Below are 20,348 nucleotides of genomic sequence, written 5' to 3'. Positions count from 1 at the left end.
CTACATAGATAGATAGATACATAGATACATAGATAGATACGTTTCGCCTCTGGAGTAGGTGCGGTGCGTCGAGGTGAGTGAGGCCCGGAGAGGGCGGAGACAGCAGCCTGAGCGAGTGGCTTCGAGCGTGGCGAGCTCGTCGTCCGTGTGCGCACTGCGGAAGATAAAAACAAGTTCTTTTTTTCTTAAGACCGTCAAACCGGCGCCGTAGGTCCCCCAGGTTACACTGGCCACAGCGCACCAAGGTTCGGCCGCGTGCGTCTCGTAGGCAGAAAACGTTCTTTCCCCAACCAACTGATTTGTTTGTTAAAAACGCTCAACGCGATCCGAGGCACTGTGGGCCACGCAAGTCCCTTCACTTTCTTCGTTTTCCTCGTCACTGCAGTCGTCGTCTGCCTCCCTCACCGCTGCTGAGGCCTCGCTTTCGTCCTCCTCTGCCTTGACGCAGACGAGGGGTGCCTTCACCACCGCAGACAGCATCCACTCGTTCTCTCCGCACGCGCGGCAAATGCTGCGGACCCCGTCAAAGCCCTGCCAGAAGCGATTCCCTTCCTCGCGTTCTCCTTCGAGAGATCCCCCAGAGACACCCGGCGCAGCAGCCGCAACGTCCTCCGACGCGCCCTCTTCGACTCCGCCACTCGGGGCGGCGCCCAACGCGCCCGCCGCGCCGCCCCGGGGGGCGACAGGGAGACTGTATCGAGCGCTGGAGCCAGGCAGCCACGTGAGGGTCGTCGATTTCTGCATCAGCGCGAGCAGCTGCGAGAGGGCGCAAGAGGGGGAAGGCAGCGAGGGCGGCGTCTGCCTCTCGGGGGGAAGCTGCGCGAGGAGACTTGCGACGAGGCTCGCCGGCAGTTCCGCCGAGCCGTCAGGCGGAGACAAAAAAAAGGAAGAAGGCGGAAGGGAGCTTCGCGAGGCCACGGGCCAACAGGGCCTGCAGCGAGCCTCGCTGGAAAGGCGTAGAGGACCCCCCAACCGCGCGGCTCGAGCCGCCTCGTGCTCCGCGATAGCGGACGCGAGGAGAGACAGGCGCAGAGGAAGGGGCATGAGGGCCTCCAGGAGAACGGGTGTCTGAAAAAAATCAGGTAGAGGGCGAAAAAACTGACGCCAAAGTAGCAGGGGCTCGCCGCTTCTGAGGGAGGGCGAGGGACGCATGCGAGAAACGGCAAAAACCACGGCAACGAGAGGAAGGGAAGCCCTTTGGTTGTGGAGGCTTCCACCGAGCATCACTACAGATCCATACCGCATGCGTGGGACTCTATATATACACATATATGTATATGTGTATAGGTTAATTGGTGGCTAAGAAGTTGATATCCAGTAGAGCACGAGTGTGCCGCTGATTTGTTTGAGGTCGACGCTGTCGTATTTTCGAGGCAGGTCGTCTCGGAGCCCCTGAGAAGGTGCTTGCGGGAAGTGCGAACCTCTCCTCCTTTGTGCAGTGTGCGGCTGAGGCGTCCATCGAAGAGGCTTATCTCTATCTCGACGCAAGCGCGTATGCCACCCTCAATCACACCTGAAGAGCTTTGCGAATTCTCATGTGTATCGCAGTTTCCTCTCCAGTTCCGTTCGCCTCAACTGCGGGGAGAATTTACCTTGAACTCGACAATCTTGAGGAGCACCATCATCATTTCAATGGCGGTCACTTCTCGGTTGACCAGGTCGACCCAGGCGGAGGCTTGTTTCCCGAGGATCTTTCGCACGAGTTTCAGGTAGCTTCGTTCCACCGCTGGCGTGGCAAACGGCCTCCTCCTCTCCAGATTCATTTCCGCGTCTTCTTCCCCTCTCGGCGTTACCCGTACCGGGCCCTCGGTCATCCGTGGGGAGCCCGCACCTCCGGTCTCGTTGGTGCCCAGCGCCTCGTCGCGACTCCCCGCTCTTCGGAGAGCCCTGTCTCTCGCGGCGCCGGGGTCGCCGTCCGCGGCTGCAGGGGTGTCTCCTGGGCTGCCTGCGACACCACTCTTCGCCGCGTCACTCCTTCCCGCAGACGCGTTCTCCTGGGGCGGTGGGGGTGGACGGCTGTCGTCGCCCTTGTGCCCCCCCGTCGCGGATCCTGAGAGCTCCTCGCGCGCGTTTGCGGTCGTTGGAATCATCCTGGGCCGCTCGCCGGTGATGGTGACGCGCGGCGCCCCTCCTCTTCGTCCGCCGGCTAGGGCCTTCACGCCTCGAGGCTTCACCCCCTTTTCTTCTCTGCCCTCTCGTTTTCGGTCGGCATGCGTGGCGGGCGCAGATCCTGCCGGCACGCCGGCGCTCCGACCCAGCGCGGGGCCAGGCGCGTGCGATTCTTTGACTTTTTGGCCGCTTTTTGACGCCTGGCTCGGACTCCCTTCGGCAGCGAACGAGGAAGCTTCACGCTCCTCCCCCTCAGCCAGTCCTGCGGACGCACCCGTCGGCGCCACTGGGGACTGCGCCAGCGAGAGCGGAGGGCGCGAAGAGCCGGATTCAGCGCTTGGGGCGGACCTGCCCGCCTTCTCTGCATGACGCCGCTTCTTCTCCTCACGGAGCTCGTGGAGAGCTCGCAGCGCGTCCTCCTGGTCGTGGAACTCGGGCAGAAAGTGGAAAAGAAAGTACAAAACCTCCACGGGGGTCACAGCCAAAGGCGTCGCAGTGAACGCGGCAGCCAAGAGCGAGCTGACGGAGACTGAAGCAGAGGCAGAAAGCAGAACCCGACGACGTGCAAGCCGACTCCAGAGGGGACATGCAAGACGTAAAGACAGCGAAGAAGGGCATCCTCGCCAGAGCGGCCCCGGAGATAGACTCCGAGGATTCAACTCGTGGGGTGTCCTGCCAGGCATGGTCGCCGGGGCTGCCCTCTTTGGAGCGAGGCCAGTAACCTCTATTCTGTGAACTCCTTGCACTAGACTCTTATCATGCAATCTGGTGCACCAGTAAGCGATTCACATGGACAGCCTAGGCAAGAAATAAGAATGACGTTCTCTTTGTACTTTCTGTTTTGTACACACATCGCACATTCCTGATTCGCACCATGTCGCTAAGCTGCGCCGTTACACGTGTCTCGTGCTCGCCGATTCTCAGGATTTCCGTACCTTGCGGAGTTGAGCGGACTCCTCCTGCTTTCGTCGATGTCGATTCGTCCGACCCTGCGCTGGAGGAGCCCGCAGTCTCCGCACGGGAGACACCTGTCTCCTCTGAAGGCGCGACCGCGTCGGGCTCCGGCGGGGCCACTCCCGAAGGCGAAGCCAGGCTTTTCTGCACAGAACGCGCGCGACGCGTGAGAAAAAAGCCATGTGCCTTCGAAAGAAACGGTCCTTAGAGCTCTTTTCCTCTGAAAAGGGAACCATAAAGAGGCGTGTGTGGCCTCGTTTTGCTCTCGTTTCCCTCCTGCTTGTGCTGCCAGTCCCTGGCCTTCAGGGCATGTGCGCTGCAAGATCTGCGCTCTTCGCTTCTTGTCGTCTATCTACCACGCAAACCTCCGCTTCGTCTTTTCGGTTTTCCTCCTCTTGCACCGCAGACCTGCTTCCTCTCCTCTCTTCTCCCTGACCAGCACACTCACTGCCTTTGCGTCGCCTCGGCTGGCTGCCAGGCTCCCTCGCCTTCTTCCGCCCTTCTCGCCCCGACCGCCAGGTCCGGGGGGCTCCGCGCTGGGCCCGTTAGGGGCCCGTGGGAGGCGGCCTGGGGGCGCTGGAGACGGAGGCGCAGGCGGCAGGTCGGGCCCTGCGGGCGGCGCCGCAAGTCGTTCGTGAGCCTCAGGAGCTGACGGCGTACGACAAACGGATTCGCAGCAAACGCAAAAACGCGTCTGCGAGGTCGTCTTCTGCCTGCCTCGCCCAGTGAGGCTCTGGAGAGTCCGAAGGGCGCTGAGTAGAAACCGCTTCTGTGTGCAGGAGACCGCCGCAACTCATACCGCACTAGAGTCTCGCTTGACTAGCTGGTCCCTCGGGCGACGGGCCGCGAGACTTCACGGTCGCTAGACGTTCGCCGGCTAGCGGGGGCAGCACAGGCGGAGCTGGCACATAGTGCCCACCTGTGCAGTGGCATAAATCATCCCTTGCCTGTTCAGATTATTCAAATCGGTTATGTTCCAGGAGCAATATATGGCGAATCCTCACTCATCGTAACAGCGAAAGAAGGCCACCACTCAGACCGTGTGCCGCACGAAGAGGTACGCGCGTGTGTATCTATGTCCGCATCCGCGTCGAATGTAGGCTGGCGAAATCCGCTGCCGAAGACTAGCTCGATCTGTTCAACTTTTGGAAACGTTGCAAGCGGACTGTCCTGACAGAGCCTCCTCGTTGCCGGAGAAACGTCACTGGCTCACATTCTGCCGGCAGCGAAAATGACGGGTCGGGGGGCTTGCTGGTTCCCTTTGTCTTCTTCACCCCGTCGTCCGCCTTCTTCAAAAGCCCCCAGCGCTGCAAAAGAGACTCAGAAAAAGCCGCGGTGGATGCAGCGAACATGCAGAAGTTGCCATGACGCAGCTTTACTGAATTCACTGTGTAGACTGCGTGAGCAGAAACGGCAACCAGACGTTGCTGCGCACGCTGCTGGTTTCTCTGGCGACATCATCCGCGATGCCTTTAGTTGGTGGAGCTTTCAATGCGCTCGAACTAAAGCACTTGATCCCTACACGCGGATACCGGGAAGGCCTGTGGCGCCGCTATAGATAGCAGGGAGAACCACGGGCCCAAGAGGAAGACGTTGTTGTAACTCGCGTGTGTGCCTCACGTGCAGCATCGACAAAAGATCTCGGAGAAACACGGAGCCTGTCATGCGCGGCAGGCTGGAAAACTTGCTCTGCGAGGAGCCTTCGGGCGATCCCCCAAGGGGGTACGGGGGCAAGCCCTCTACCTCGTCTCCCCCTTCAAAGATGGGGAAACAGGACATACACGCACACACACAGAACGCGCTCCTCCAAAAAGAGACGTCTGCTCCTCTGGAGAGCTCAGACGCGAGAAAACATGGCAGGTGCCTTGCTGCAGAAATGTCCTCCTTAGGCGTCCCTAGAGGATCTCACGCCGAGGATGTTCCCGTGTTCTCACTGGAGGTGAGGCCAGCATTCTCTGCTCGGTGTGTCTATGCAGGCATATCTCCGTTGCCCCTGGCGCGCCCACGCGCTTAGGGCTTGCTCGCCTCTCTCTCTCTCTGGAGACGTCCTCACCGGCCTTCGTCTCCCCGGCGCTTCTCGCCTGAGGCGCGCAGGCGAAGCGGCGGGCGAGCCAGGGCTGCAGCGGCGCGAGGGCCTGCAGGATTTCGGGGCTCGTGAACGGGCGGAGGGCGTCGAGCGCAGGAGACCTGAAGGTGTGCGGCGAGGCCATCTTGCGGCTGAGGCTGCTGCGCCGACTCGCGAAACTGCTGGTCCGCTTCGTCGGGCTCCTCTGGCTGCATACGCTGCTGCTCCCGCGGCCGCCAGCGAAGCGACTCTGCGTGGCGGAGCCCCGCCGCTCGCCGCGGCCTGCGCTGAAGCACGTCTCGTAGAACTGCAGCAGCGACACAGTGCAGCTCGAGAGCGCAACGTCGAGGGTCGCGCGCGACGGCACCGATGAGGAGGACGAGGAGGCCGGGCGCCCGCGCGGCGACCTCGCGCGAACCGCCTCTTGGCGTAGCAGATCGTCCTGCGCGAGGAGAACGAGCGCGCGGAGAAAGGAAGGAAACACCAGGGGCCGCTGCTCTACGGGCTCGACGTACAAAGGGGCGGAGGCGCCCACGCGAGGACTTCCGGCGCGCGGCGGAGTCTGCAAAGACCGCGCCGAGGAGGGGGGCTGCGCCTCGATGGACGAGAGAGGCATCCGAGACGGAGGTGGATTCAGACCTACGGCGGAAAAGAAGCAGCAAAACAGAGACGCAAAAACAGGAACGTGCAACATCCCACGAACCACGCACTGCTCGCGTCTTGGCTGGACACCGATGGAGAAGAAAAGGGATCGCTCATCGTTCATTCTTCACTCGAAAAACCAGCAGAACTAAGGGCGGACGGGCTCTGACTGCCCCTGTATGGCACGCCACCTCGATTCTCGGTTCGTCGTAGTTGGTCAGCCTTTCGCGTGGATGCGAGGAACCGCTGTTTTTGTCAGCTACTTCGGAAGTCTGCACAGACGAATCGCGTAACGCACTCAAAGACCACGCACGCGACGAACAAGGTGCCCGTCTTCGTTGCTTCCATCTCCCTCCCTCTGTCGGCTCTTCACCTGCACACGGTGAAGAAGAGCCTTCTGTTGAGAGGGCCTCCTCGTTCGGCAGCTCGCCGGGCGGGGTGCCCCTGAGGGCGTTTGCGTCCCACAGTGCCGCAGGCTTCGCTGACCCGCAGAAGACAAGCGAAGGCACGCCGTCGCGAATGGAAATGAGACACTCGGAGGGCGTTGGAGCCGACTGCGTTGCCACCTCGAGCGCCTGCGAAAGAAGCGAGGAGAGACAGCTGAGACAGGGTGGGGGAGGCCAGTGCCGAGGGCAAGTGGGTGGCGCTGTCCATAACAGAACACGCCTCTGTTCAGCACCACGCGGTGATTCCCCTCGGCTTGTCGCGCCTGCCACAACTCCGCGAGTCAGACGGAGAACGACGCCAACATTGCTCGCGGCTGAGAGAGAAAGAAGTTCCATCTGAAACGCCGAACTGTGTCTCGCTGGTCGCACCCCGCAGTCTGCTGGGGAAGCGTGCAGAGACGGGCTACGAACGGGTCATCGCGCAGGGCGCCGAGTGCGCAACGATGCGTGGCGAAGCAGGTCTTGTGTGAGTCTTCGCCTCCGCCCTTCTGCCTCTGGCGGAGACTGTCTCTTGGCCTTTCGTTTCCGCCTCAGCTAGCGGGAAGCGGTGCCTCGAGGTAAGTCTTCGCAGTCAACAAATGGTGAAAGGAGCATTCATATGTCATGCAGAGTCTTAGGAGAGATACTCTAGATCTAGCATTCATCACCTACAGTCCCAAGGACGGCGCATCTGCCTGCGCTTACCCTCAGGATCCTGCTCAGCGGCCGGTCTGCGGTGAGAAGCCTCGCGTCTGCCGCTAAGAGCCTGGATCGAGGGCATCGTAGCGCAGAGGACAACATCTTCGCTTCGGTATATAAAGTGCCGAAGATCGCCTAAGCAGCTTTTTTCAATTTTGTGAATCGCTTGGCGCTCTCGAGATGCTGCGAGAAAACACGGCTTCTCAAAGGAGACGCGGCTGCAACTGCCGTAAAACACAGATGAGCGTGTCAAGACACGCAGACGCGTGTGGGCGTCTCCAGTTCCTTCCTGTGCACTCGAAAACCTCAGAGAGACGAGGTGATTGGGCGGTGTGTGCGGCTCTGCTTTCTCGCCGTGGCACGCGAAGCACTGCCCAGGGCACGAGGGAGTGCTGCCCAGTTTGGCAGGCACAGAGCTGCGCGGCGCCCGCGATGAGCGAGGCGACGGGTGCGAAGTCTTTCTGCACATATCACGCGCACCACCACGCCAGACCTTTCTTTTAGCACCAGAGGAGCCGCGGCTGTATTTATTCGAGCTGCCTTTCTCGAAGACTCAGAGATCCGCGCCGGCAGAGCGTGCCGCCCCGCGGGGGGAGTCGCTGACCAGAACTGGAGAAAGGACATGCACAGAGGGTCTTGCCCCGGGAAGCAGGCGATCCGCCGGTACAGCGCGTAGGTGCGACGCAGCGTTTTGAGGTTTCTGAATGCAGGCGCCAGCAATGCGAGCCGAAAAGCGTGGGGATGCTTTCCTACGCATGCAGACTGACACGCTTGGGGCGACAGAAGTGAGCGCTCATGCACTGGACTACATACATACATGCATACATTTATACATGTACGTATTTTTATACATCTGTATGTTTGTATCTGTTGGCCTTCATGCCAGCGGCGGCCTGCAAGCACATCTCGAGAGAAGGCGGGGGAGGCTCTCCGCATAGAGCCGAAGGCAGAGACCTCAACGCGGAGGCGCCACTATGGGCACTGGGCAGTCCTATACGGCGCCGACAAGGAGGCAAACAAGATCGATGGAAGCGATACGAAGCGGCTCCCACACAGATTGAGGCCGTGCGTGCGCCTCCCCCCGCTCCAGAGGGACCGATCCCAATTAGCTCCAACGGCGTCGCCTTTTTTGCCGGCGTCTTTTCTCCGTTTCATGACTCTGCCCGCACGTACCGCAGTATCCACTTGTAGGTTCCACTGAAGGCCCTCTCTGTCTCCTCGTGCCAGCTGGCGGCGGAGAGCGCCTTCAGCTCATCTCGCTCCCAGTTTAGGCAGCGCCTGCCTCTTGCCCCGCCTCTCAGCGGACTTTTGTCGCCGCTCGCCGGGAAGTGCTTCGCGGCGGTGCGGTTGTCGGGGGGCGCCGCGGGTCTCCCGGGGCCCGCGGGGCCTCTGCACAGCTCCAGAAGGAAGATGTCGTCGAGCGCCACAAGCCTCCTCGCTGAACTCGCTCCGAGCGAGGAGAAGAAGGTTTTATGGACACTGGCTGTGGAGGGCAGGGCGGAGGGCAAGGCGAGTGCCATAGACCCCTGCGGCGACGGCGACTTTTTGGAAGCCGAAGAGGACGAGGACGGCGCAGGCTTGCTCAGGCCAGAAGGGAGATCGTCGCAAAGCGCAAACGACGGCTTCACGCTGCTTATTCGCACGACGCGGTCGTTCTCGAAGAGCGCTGGAAACGCGTAAAGTCCACAGGGAAGAAGAAGCGCTTCACAACACGCGAAAGTCCGCAACGAAGAGCGAGAGCTTCACAACACGCAAACGCCGAGGCAGAAAAACCGGCAGGGAACGCAGTCGTTCGACCGGCTCCTAGAGGCAAGCGATTTGCACCTGCGTGATTTCTTTCCCCCACTCCGTGGCGGGCAGGTCCCCACGGCCCAGAAAGATCTGAACTGGCTGCGACGCCCTCCTCACCTTCGTGAACCGCGCCCGCCTCGTTGACAAAGTGCGCGCGGCCGTGCTTCTTGTTGCCGCGCCAGACGCCTTCGTAGCGACTTCCGTTCGCATACCAAAACAGGCCGAAGCCGTGCCGCGCTCCGCGCTTCGAAAAGAAGCAGACACACGGGGGGAGACAGAAGCAATCCAAAAACACAAGCGTGAGCCCCCAAGGGACGAGAAGGCAAGCGTGCACGCCACCAAGCAGTCGGACAGTCATCCCCCTCCGTTACATACGCGGACTCGTGACTATACAAAATATATACACATATCTATACGTATTCTATCAATTGGGTGACGGCTGATGCAGCTAAGGCAGCGCTGTGCAGCGGATGGGGAAACTCCCTCAAAGTAGGATAGGCCGCTGCTACGCTCCAGCCGCACTGCCAAAGGGAGAAAATCAGAGCGAATGTGAAGGCCTTCGAAAGGAGAATCAGGCGCGCTTCCCGACCTTGAAGGAGCCTTCGTAGCGATTCAGGCGCAACTGGCTCTCCGCCACGTCGTCATCTGCAGCCACACACAACCGAGAAAAGAGGCAGAGAGACGCTGGCAGCACGACGACACAGCCCCGCTCGCGCCAGAAAGATGCGCAGAGAGACCGGCAACGATGCGGGCAAGGGCGAGCACAAACGCCGCGCTGCAAGCAGCCCCGAGCCATGCTTTGCTATGAGAACTCAAAAACGAATAGGCCAACCTCCGCAGTGGCGCTCTAGATAAGTACGCCACCCCACTGTTGGCGATGAAGCACAACTGCGGCACACAAGTTCATAAAAAGCTACACATATATATGTATAGATCCATTTAAGTATTTGTCTTTGGGAGCTTCTACGTATGAGGCGTTCCCCACTTTCGTGTCTCGATTTGAAGTCAACTTTGGCCTTCCCTGCGTGGATTACCGCTCTCAGGATCTCTCTCTCCAGACCGCCCCTGCGTCCACACTTGGACGCCCCAGCCGTCTGGCAAGTCGTCTCGCCATTGGCCTGCAGCGGGTTCACATTCTCCTTCGGCGCATTCATATTATGCTACCGCGCATTCGCTTTTGTCTCTCCTCTGGCAGTCGTCTACACTGCTGACTACACCTATATGTATACACGTATATAAAGTCAAATATTTGTGTATATTTTTCCATTTATGTAGGGATAGATACCGCCTCTACACTCGTATGTTTTGTGAGGCCTGACGGTTTGTATCTGAATTGGCTGAGGCTCGTGAACAACGTAAGCGCTTCTCCGAGTTATGCGGATTACCGATACACCGGAAGATCCAGCCGTCTGCCGCCTCGAGCTCTTTATATGTCCCTACATCTGCCAGGCCCGTCATCTGGATGCAATCTCGACGCGGGCGTGAGCGGAGGTCCACCTGGGGACCATATCGTGAGCGGAAGAGGCGGCTGTTGACAGGTCGCCACCTGCTCGCATGTGCCGTGAGCCGCTTGCGTCTCCTCTTCATCGGTGTTTGTGCGTTTGCTGCTACTTTTGCTTTCGAAGAGGCTGTGAACGAGGCTATCTCTCGCTCTCAGTCCTCGGCTCTCACCTGCGTACTGCACGCCAAGCTCCGTCCACACCATCTGGCCAGCGCCGTGGCGCTTCCCTGCTCTCCACTGACCCTCGTAGACGCCTCCAGAGTACTCCTGTCTCCCCCAGCCGTGTCGCAGGTTGTTTCGCCACGCGCCTGAAAAAGCCAAGACCACATCACACGCACTGCGTTTTTCAAAAAGCAATAGTTCGCTGCTTCTCACGCGAGCACACACCCCAAAAACCCCTATACCCACATATACATACAAGTACATACATATATATGTATATACACATATAGATTGATTGATGTATGTACACATGTAGGTGTGCTGAGCGGTACAATGACCGCAAGGGCGGCGCGTTGAGTGCAGCATCGCTTGCCTAGGAACGTTTTGGAGCACGCAGCTGCGCGCCCGCGGAGAGAGGGTTGCGGCAAAGTCGGGTCCCTGGCGCCCTGGCGGGATCTACAGGCGCGTTTACACGTCTTCGCATGTATAAATATGTATTTACATATGCCTGTCGTGGAAAACAACAGGGACATTGAGGGCTAGGCGGGCAGAGAAGGCAGACACGTGCACGTCATTCCTGGCTTGCGCGCCCATGCAAATGCACGCTGGAGAATCCACGTCATGCATGTATTCAAAACTACACTGTCTCACGCCTGGCGGAGGCCTTCCTCCGCACATGCATGCGTTCGCTTGTGAGTGCGGTTTTGACGGCAAAGCATGGGTTTCTGAGCTTCGTCACAAATGCGAGCAAGCGCCGTGGCTCCAGGGTTCCAGAACCGCAGACGAGGCGTTATTTCGCCTGCCTTTGCGCCGCGCTTCTCACCTCTGTACGCGCAGATCCCCTCTGCGTCGTAGCGAAAAGTTCCTTCTCCATCGCGTTGCCCATCTTTCCACGTGCCTGTATACTCTTTATCGCTGCAGGAATGAAACACCCCCAGCGACATACCTATACTGGTTTACGGATTAAAATATTCCAGTCGGTGCATGCAGAGACACCACGGCGACAGCGCACGGAGGGGCGTATCGCGGGACGCAGCGCACGGAGGGGCGTATCGCGGGACGCAGCGCACGGAGGGGCGTATCGCGGGACGCAGCGCACGGAGGGGCGTATTGCGAGACGCAGCGCACAGAGAGCATACCTGAGTAGCCAGTCTCGCGAGGCGCTTTATAAAATTCGGTGAGTATATCAAAACTGGAGAGGAATGAAATACGTCTGCATCAGTACAGCTATAGATGTGGATACAGCGATACAGACGCAAGAGTCTGAGTGCACGCATGCGAGGAAACGCGAGAGGGGGGAGGTCGGTGAGTCTGCACAAAGAGATGAAGTCCTGGTTGCCGAGAAGTTCATTCAAAGACTTTCTCGTCTTCTCGATTGGGCTTCTCACCCTTTTGAGCTGAACAGAGTGCCGAAACCGTGGCGACGGCCTCTCGCGACCTGACAGAGACAGGTTTATCGAAATGCATCCGAGGAAGGCCTGGTCTCAGTACTCCCAGTGCGCCTCATCTACGTGCGCCTGGGGCATATATATATATATATATATATATATATATACATGCGCGCATATAGAGATCTGTGTATGCAGTGTGAATCAAAGGGCGTATATATGTGTATATATGTATATGTATATATGTGCAAATCTGTGCATATCTATGCATATACATGCACATACATATACTTATATGTATGCCGAGGCACTTGAAGCTGATGGAATACCGATATACAGTAAATGCACCCAAATTTTCGTGTGTTTGTGGGTCTGTGTACCGTCGTTCGCCTATTCACGCACACGCTCCGGAGGCGAGTATCTGGGTGCATGGAAATGCAGCTGCACCTGTCGGTAGGAAACAGGTAGCAGAGGATTCGCATTATTCGTTCCCATGCGCGTGGGCGTACACGTAGATGGAGGCGCTAGCCACCCTACCTGGCCGTCGTAAACGGCTCCACTCCGCCACGAAAATCGCCCCTTGCCCTTCGAGCCTCGAGCCGTGGAAGTCGCCGACGTAGAGAAGAACCTGATCCTCTGCATTCGCGCCTCGGCCGCACCCACTCGAGGTGAAAAAGCGCGCCTCGCCTTGAAAGAAAAAGAGAAAACCTCCGCAACTGAGACCGCCGCTTCTCGACCGATCAGATGCAGACGGAACCGCAATACTGGCGACAGGAGGAAGGCGACGCGCCGGCAGCGAACCGTGTGCGACGTTTACAGGGATGCTCCGATTTTGGTACGCGTCTTCTGCCGTGTCGACGCTCTTCTGCAGTCGTCGTCTACGCGTCTGCGCTTGAGGCAATTCTCCCTCTTTCTCTGATGTTTTTTTGTTTCTCTTTTTTTACCTTTTTCCTCAGCTGTGGTGACGCCAGTATCCTCGCTGATCACCGTGCCTGAGAAGAGGACGTTTCCCAGACGCACATTCTTCACAGTCTGCTTCACTGCGTTCTGATCTTGTGGCTGCCTTGCCCATGTTTCCGCCCCCCTGCACTCCTCCGCAAGTTCTTCGCCTCTCTCGCGCCCTTCTCTGGAGCCTGAGTCGAGCGCACTGCAGAGGAGATCCTCTGCGTTGGCATTTGCAGACGAGTCGCCTCCAGTTTTCTCGAAAGGAGGCTCCGGCGGCGCGGCTGCAGGATGGGCGTGTGCCACGCTTCCCGCGGCGCTTGCGCGCTCGTTCTCGGCCTGTGAAGCCGAATGGGCGCCGAAGTCGCCTCGCGTGTTTCCTAAAGAACCTGAGGGCGGGGAGAGAGAGACGCTCGCTCTCGCTGGGGCGACCTCACCCTGTCGGCCTGCGTCTTCGGCCGCGCGAGAGGCGCCGGCGTCGCTGCGTCTGCCTCCCTCAAGGGGACTCGCGGGCGCCGCAGAGGCAGAGGCTCCAGCCCCCAGCGGGTCGAGAGTCGTGATCAGTCTGCGGTGCCTGGCGGGCGACAGAAGCGTCTGCGACACTCTGGCGGCCGTACGGCGCCAGAACTCGTGTGCAGAGGAAGGCGCAGGCTCTGCCTCCGCGCACGCTTCGGACGAGGGGAAGCGAGCTGCAGACTCCATCGGGGCGGCTTCCTAAAACACAAAAGCCGACCCGGCCGAAGTTGAACGGACTGCGCTGGCGAGCCAGACGGCGCTCAAATCGCCGAGGTGAGCGAGGGCGGCAGAAGGGAAGGCATGCAGACAAGGAGACAAGAGAGGTCTGAAGAACCCGGGGGCTGGCGAATGAGGCTCGGGGCGCATGCCTTCTCGAGTCGAAACGATCGTCGAGACGGTGAAGCGGAGAGCGGAGGACTGGGAAACCACGAGAATGGACAGGGACAGAATCTGCAGCAAGCTCCTCAGGTCGGGGCGACGGACAACGTATCGGAGTCGGGCGCGGCCTACTCGCCGGGCAGGTACGGAGAAAAAAAGCGAAAATTTCGATAAGGTGAGTGAAGATAAGTCCTCAAAGAACAGAGGAGGGAACGGAGCATCGAGCGCCAGCTCGCAAACGACAGAGCGGCGCCGAGCGATTTACAATAAGGAGAGAAGAAAGGGAGACCTGTAGAGAGGCGGAGCTTGCCGCCCTGGATCGTCGTACAAGGTGCACCACGAATGGGGGCGGAGACTCTCGCCCGTATTGAGCGGCTCACAGGTTTGGCGGTCCTCGCATTGCTGCGTTCCTCCGCGGCCTCATCGCTTAGCAGCCTAGCGGCCTAGGTGCGGACGACGGGGCGAGAACGGTGACTCACGCGTCAGATACACACTCACATGAAGAAGGGACACTGACCATGCCAGTCTTCGGCAGCAAGTTTTCAGCGGAGTATACACACCCGTAAACGATAGTGTGGCGCTGAAGCAGTGCCTGCCGGATAAGCGAGGAATAACCTAGATTGGGCATTAGTCAGTTTTGACAAACACGTTTAAAAGAGTTCCCGGCTTCCTTGGCGGCGGCGAGGACTCGTAACGGTTGAGCGTCCACCGAGAACGAGATGTGATGCATTTCTCCAGTCGCGGCAGGCCTACACCTGCAACACTAAGAAAGCGTCTGCGTTTCGATCTGAAAAAGCCTCAGCGCCTGGCGTACGCGCGTTTCGTCGTCTGTGCTCGCTTCGGTAGCGTTAGGCTTGCTGCAAGGCCTCTTATTTCCTTTTCCTTTCGAAAATGACCAGACTTCGCGCAAAGAAACTACACACGTGGGCCGCGCCTGCTTTCCAAGCCCCGCAACAAATCGAATTCCTGAGTTTGTTTTTCTTGTTTCAGGTGACCTAGAGTTCGCAATCTCGGCAAACCGGTGCAAGGACATCGCAGAAATGACATCTGAAAAGGCATGTTTCCTTCTTTGGGAGGCAAACAGCCTTTTTTCTCGGCATAGATTTATCCCCACACAAGGTCAGATCAGACCCCGGCGACCGTGCGGGACGAAAAGTAAGGCCTTTCCGTTTCTGCAGAGGGATAAAGGACATTATCACCAGAATACATGGAATCGTAGAATTCATATTTGTGCTTGACGACTGTGTGTTTATCTTGGGAGGATTTCGCGGCCGACCATGGAACCTGAGCCCACAGAAAAATAGTTGTGAATATCTAGATTTACTGCGCACACGGAACCTAAGTAAACTTGTGCGGGATTTTTTTTTCAAAAGATCTGAAACCGTGTAGTGGCGGTACACTTCCTCGGTGTCTCAGTTCTATGCTAGTAACGGGATGTGTGGGCACATTCTGTCGCTGGCGCGCCTCCTGTAGTGGAGATATTGTTATCCGGCGCAGTTTCGCTGCCGAAACGTGGCCTCGCGTTTTTTAGTGAGGCGGCATGGCGATCGCGGGTTATCACAAACCGAGGCACTATCGGCACCGGATGGACTCAATTCACATTTTGGACATACCTCCAGCACCTGCGGATGCAGCGATCTTTCCTGTTTGTGCCTGCACCACCTATTCGACCCTTTTTTCCACCTGAAATATCCGCCACGGAGAAAGCTGCGCACGACTTCCAGTGTATGAAACAGATGAGGAAGCCTCTGAATTCTCTTGTGACAACGCGGATGTGCATGCAGCAGAGCCTACGTAAAGGCGCAGCACATTAACGCGAGCATCCCTCTTGTATACAGTAACAGCTAGCACACACAAAACGGGAAAAACGAGACACCGCAACTCCCTGAAGTAGCGTCACATCCGAGTTCTTCGCGGATACGGGAAATGCGAGCAGGTAAGCCCCTCCCGCTGAAGTTGCCTGGGTTCATGGCTTCACCTACACGCCCTTACTATGCAAGAAAAACTAACGCGACTCTAAATCGTGCTCCTTACTGAGATGAGATCTTCAAATATATGGAGGTACCCGGGGAAAAGGCGGGGGGGGGGGGGGGGGGGGGGGGGGGAAGCTGGGGAGGAATCCAAACGAAGACTCCATCTCATTCCATCTGCTCGCCTTCTGATCTCTGTCCTACAGAGCATATATCTACAGAAATATGTGAGTACAGATAAATGTGGTATATATATATATATATGGAACTACGAGCTGAGGCGCTGTTGCTCGTGGCGGCGCTGCCTGCATGTCGGTTTTGTCGCCCGAATGAGAGCGAAGACGAAGACTGAGTCAACCAGAAAGAGAGCTTGCGCATCGTTAATCACGCGCAAGAGGATTCAGTTAGGATAGAGACAAGACAAACGGCAGACTGGGATGAAAGAAAGGAGGCGAGCTCCTTCGAACGCACTACTGACGACCTTCAGATCCCCCGCGCTTAGATCCGATTAACCGAGGAAGACCGATCGCGGTCCTTTACAAACATGAAGCATCCATCGGGAAGCCCATATACGCACGCCGTGTATACAAAAGTATATTCATACGTATACAGACTCTATATATAAATATAAACACAGACTCAACTGCAGGCGGCTAGAGCAGCGCGACCCCAGGCGCGGGACGGAGGCCGCTGCACGCCGCTCCCAGGGAGGGTCTACAGCCTGACGCCGGTGAGCAGACTTCCTCCCTCTCTCCCTCTCCTCTTAAAAACGTCCTCTCTTTGCCTTCCTTCGTGTTTCAGTCGACGTTCCCTCTCTTGGATACACGCGAAGAAGGAGAGTCTCGCTCGTCAGCAGTCTCCGCGCGGACCCTCCCCCTTTCGGATGTCTTCTGAAGCTCCAGTCCGTGTGCGTGGCTCTCGTCTTCGGCTCGGCGTGTCTTTTCGGGTCACATGCGGCGTGCAGACTTCGAGATTCAGACAGGTACAGATGCACAGATGCGTGGGCGAGACTTTCTCGGATATTCACGCCAAATCAGATGCCATACAAACAAGAGAGTTCGCCCCCCGCGCCGCCTCCGCCCTGCGGGACCTAGACCCCGCAACGCCGGCGCGCGAGGCGAAAGGCAGCGACAAAAAAGACTGGAAGCGCGCGCGGAGGAAGACGCGGTCGACGTCTCTCTAGAGACGTGCGAAAAGACCTTAGCCCAGCTTCGCCTTTCTTCTCTCTCCCTTTCCGACGGCGTGGAAACCGCTCTTGATGGTCGTGACAGATCGATTGGCGCCACAGGCCACGCAGCTCTGCTGCCACAGACGCGTCCGGCTGTCGCGCTGCATCGTCGTATTCGGACTCTTGCACATCTGGCACGTAACGTACTCAGCTGAAAAAGAAAAGAGAAAACAAATTCGCCATCCCATGCATCCGAGAAGACGCCCGCCACGCCTCAGGAAAGACTGAATACTGATGCGCTCACGGCCACACACATCTGAAGGACCCCACAGCAGCCTGCGATCGCCTCGCACGCTCAAAGGTTCCGTAGACGGCAACTCCCTTCTAACAAAACATACATAAAAAACAATTTACACACCTAAACAACTGTTCTGCGTGCTTTATCCGCAACACAGACATGTGCATTCGACTCAAAAACTCGTACATTTGCAGCTAGCATGACGGAAGGTGCCCGCGCCCGCCAGTTCAAGCTGCGGCGATTGCTGGTGCGCACTGGACAATCCGCGCGCTCTGTCGCGCTGCGCACGCCAGTTCTCTCCTTACTGATGTATTTTCTGAGCAGCGCCTCGATGTGCTTGGGGCCGTATTTTCCTTTGAGAACGAGCTGCCCGTCTCCCGCGATCGAACCTTCAGTACCCAACTCGGCGAGGACGAACTGATGCACGTGGTCGGGCTGGCGGTTCATGATGTTGCAAATGTCTTTGAAGTTGATCCACGCAACCTGCAAGAGAGAAGCAAAACAGCAACCCAGACGCCCGCTCGCGGCACGCCGTCTCCACGCCCCCTCGGCGCCCTTCCTCCTTCCCTCCCCCTCTCTGTCGTTCTGCTAACTTGACTCTGCGTCTCCTCAGGCTTTACCGCAGCGGCGACCTCTCTTAGATGCGCTGCACGGGGGCACCGAGCTCTCACCTTCTTGGAGCCAACGCGGACGACCTGCGGAGGCTTGATCGTGTAGCGCTTCGCACCCGACAGATCGGGGTTGTGCTTCTCAATCAACGTCTGAATGCGCTGGAGCATCTGAAACACGGAAGAAAACACATCGCACACAACGCGTTCATCATCACCTGTGATCGAACCGCGCGCGGAAAATCAATGACGAATCTCAAGGCACGCCTTTACCTAAAGACACTAGGCAACGGTTTGATGCAAGCAATACACAAATCGCCAGCGAAGATGCATATACATATGTATACACGTAGGTATAAACAGATGCGAACACCGCGTGCAGGCTCATTCATATATATATATATATATATATATATATATATATATATATATATATATATATATATATACATACACGCGAGCACGTCTTGACGATTCAAGCCTGAAGTGGCTGTGGACAAAAAGAGAGATGCAAGGACGGAAAAGAAAAATGATTTAACCTTGTTCAGAATGAAACATAACTTTATATGGAAGTTCGAACTGATTAATATTGCAAAATTATCAGAAGAAATGGGGTTAGTTGTGAAATGCTATTCGAATTTGGAACTAGCTGGTTCTCCCCGAATGTATTGACTCCCTTCGAACGGTTCTTACTTCCTGGTAGGTGTATTCCTGTCCGCGCTTGAACACTTCACCCGTGCCGTCGATGATCGGCGCGTCCTCTTGGGCTAACAGAGAGACAGCATCAAACGCAGTACTAAAAAAATGGGGCCAAAGTACGCGATATAAAATAAACAGAAAGGACGAAAAGTTGAACACATGACACAAACAACTTCCACATTCCCTAACTGCCTGCTGGGATATGTACATATAAGGATATGTATAGATCATACATATATATACATATATGCAGATAGAGCGATAGATACATATAGGCAGGCATATGCTGAAGGCCGTGCCAGCAGGTCGCGAGTGGGTCTAAGCCTCCAACAAAAGTAGAGGATTGGAATGTTAGACAGATAAAGAAGCAGCTCCGCTTGCAAAGAACGCCAGGACGAGACGGGCACGCTGATGGCATACCTTGATCTGTCTCCTTCTTCTCCTTCTTCTTTCTGCGACGGCGCTCACCGAAGTCGAACTGCTGAGGAGCCTGGAAGGAGACACCACAGAGAGCCGCCAGCCGAAAAATAGAAAGAGGAAGCATGTGTGAAAGCAGAAAGAGCGGAAAAGATGCGGGGGAAAAGAAGGCAACAGTTGAAGAGAGATTGCCCCGCCCTGAGAAGAAACTTCCAGACAGCGATACATGGCAAATGGAGACGAGCAAAGCAGAGGCCACGAACAAGTAGAAATCCTGCAGGCAGAAGCCGTGATGATGCAACATGGACAGAGAGAAGAGAGACAGAAGAAACACATCAGTCTTCCTCAAATAGCAGATTGCAGGGGGCGGAACGCGCCTCGAAGAGAAAAGGGGCGGAAGAAAAGGCAAGAATGCCGTAAGGAGACAGGGCAACCGGAAGAGCGGCAGAAAGGAACCGCGAAAAAGGCATTGAGTACATCCATGCGGGAAGGGCTCGCTGAGGCATCGAGGAACTAGGGGGGGGGGGGGGGGGGGGGGGGGGGGGGGGGGGGAAGGGAGGGGGGGGAAGAACTACGACGAAGAAGCGTTGTGCGAATTGCAGGACAGAACGTTCGCCAGAGTTGTACTTCACGTGTAGGCAGCCTGTCGTCGCTTATGGCCTCCTCGCCAATCAGCTCTCCCCAAGCGCCGTCTTCCAGTAAACGACACACGCAAGAAGAGGCGGAATACATAAGAAGGGTTCACATCCCATTCATTTCTCCCTTTGAAGGGTGAGTCTGCTTTCCTCAAGCTTTACCTCTTCTTCTCCCTCCGCGCCGCGCACAGGTTCCCCCGGGGCGGCAACCTCGCCGTCAACGGCAGCCACTTCTTCAGGTTTTCCGTTATCCGCCATGGTGAAAAGTCGAGAAAAAGCGTAAGGTTTCCCGAACTGCGGACGAACTCGAGGGACGCGGGAGACAGCGAAGCGGAAAAATGCTGAGACAGAGAGCGCGAACCCTAGAAAACTGCGCGGGCGCACTTATTTCAAGGTAAAAAACAGTAGAGGGGGGGCGGGATTCGCAGAGAGGATTCAGGAAATCGCCCCGGGACTAAGCAGGAATTACACACAACAGAGTCCGTACGCGCGCGCACGCCGATAGGACATGTACCTACGCGGAGACGTAGCCAGTCAACGATGTTTTGGGTGAAACATAGATTCCATGTGGGGAGCGGGTTAGCGTCTGGACAGGCCCTGGTGGTCCGGACGATTTGTTGCCGCCTCTGCATGCACTCTTTTTCGCAGGAAAAAACGGATTTCTCCATGGGGCTTATATATGAGCCTACTTTGATAGCTTGTACACGGCTCTCGCTCTTTGCCCGTCTCTGCCACACACAGGCACGCCGGACCCTTTTTCTCACGGTTCTGCGTCAAAAAGACAACGCGTATCTCTGCAGAAATCATGGAAGTATGCGGGGTGCGCCAGTGGCAGAGAGCACAGCCGCACGTACCGCGCGCATACAGCTGCTGCAGATGTACACGTGCATGTAGCTACTTGCCTCAGCTGACAGAGCGGGAATTCACTTTTTACGTTTGCCCACTAACCTGTCAACAGACGCATTCCACAAGTGTCGAAAT

At 57.2% G+C, this 20,348-nt stretch overlaps 2 protein-coding genes across 2 annotated transcripts; both read right to left on the bottom strand.

Annotated features, from left to right (window-relative positions):
* Positions 1–306: 306 nt before the first annotated feature.
* Positions 307–13,380, bottom strand: BESB_054060 (uncharacterized protein; the record flags this gene model as incomplete). Its single annotated transcript, XM_029363841.1, has 19 exons — positions 307–1,068; positions 1,593–2,638; positions 3,045–3,207; positions 3,512–3,711; positions 4,277–4,370; positions 4,684–4,817; positions 5,117–5,767; positions 6,144–6,345; positions 6,901–6,961; positions 7,499–7,594; positions 8,068–8,560; positions 8,803–8,929; positions 9,275–9,330; positions 9,720–9,803; positions 10,357–10,494; positions 11,172–11,263; positions 11,737–11,786; positions 12,274–12,500; positions 12,681–13,380. 19 exons carry the CDS (start codon positions 13,378–13,380, stop codon positions 307–309), a joined length of 5,376 nt encoding a protein of 1,791 aa, XP_029219764.1.
* A 3,362-nt stretch (positions 13,381–16,742) lies between these two features.
* On the bottom strand, positions 16,743–18,859 carry BESB_054050 (putative eukaryotic initiation factor-2 beta; the record flags this gene model as incomplete). Its single annotated transcript, XM_029363840.1, has 5 exons — positions 16,743–16,921; positions 17,314–17,491; positions 17,680–17,787; positions 18,310–18,383; positions 18,736–18,859. 5 exons carry the CDS (start codon positions 18,857–18,859, stop codon positions 16,743–16,745), a joined length of 663 nt encoding a protein of 220 aa, XP_029219763.1.
* Positions 18,860–20,348: the final 1,489 nt, after the last annotated feature.

Source organism: Besnoitia besnoiti, chromosome IV, assembly GCF_002563875.1.
Source record: "Besnoitia besnoiti strain Bb-Ger1 chromosome IV, whole genome shotgun sequence".
Taxonomy (NCBI): Eukaryota; Apicomplexa; class Conoidasida; order Eucoccidiorida; family Sarcocystidae; genus Besnoitia; species Besnoitia besnoiti.
The sequence above is the reverse complement of the archived record's forward strand: the minus strand, read 5'-3'. Positions and strand labels throughout refer to the sequence as shown.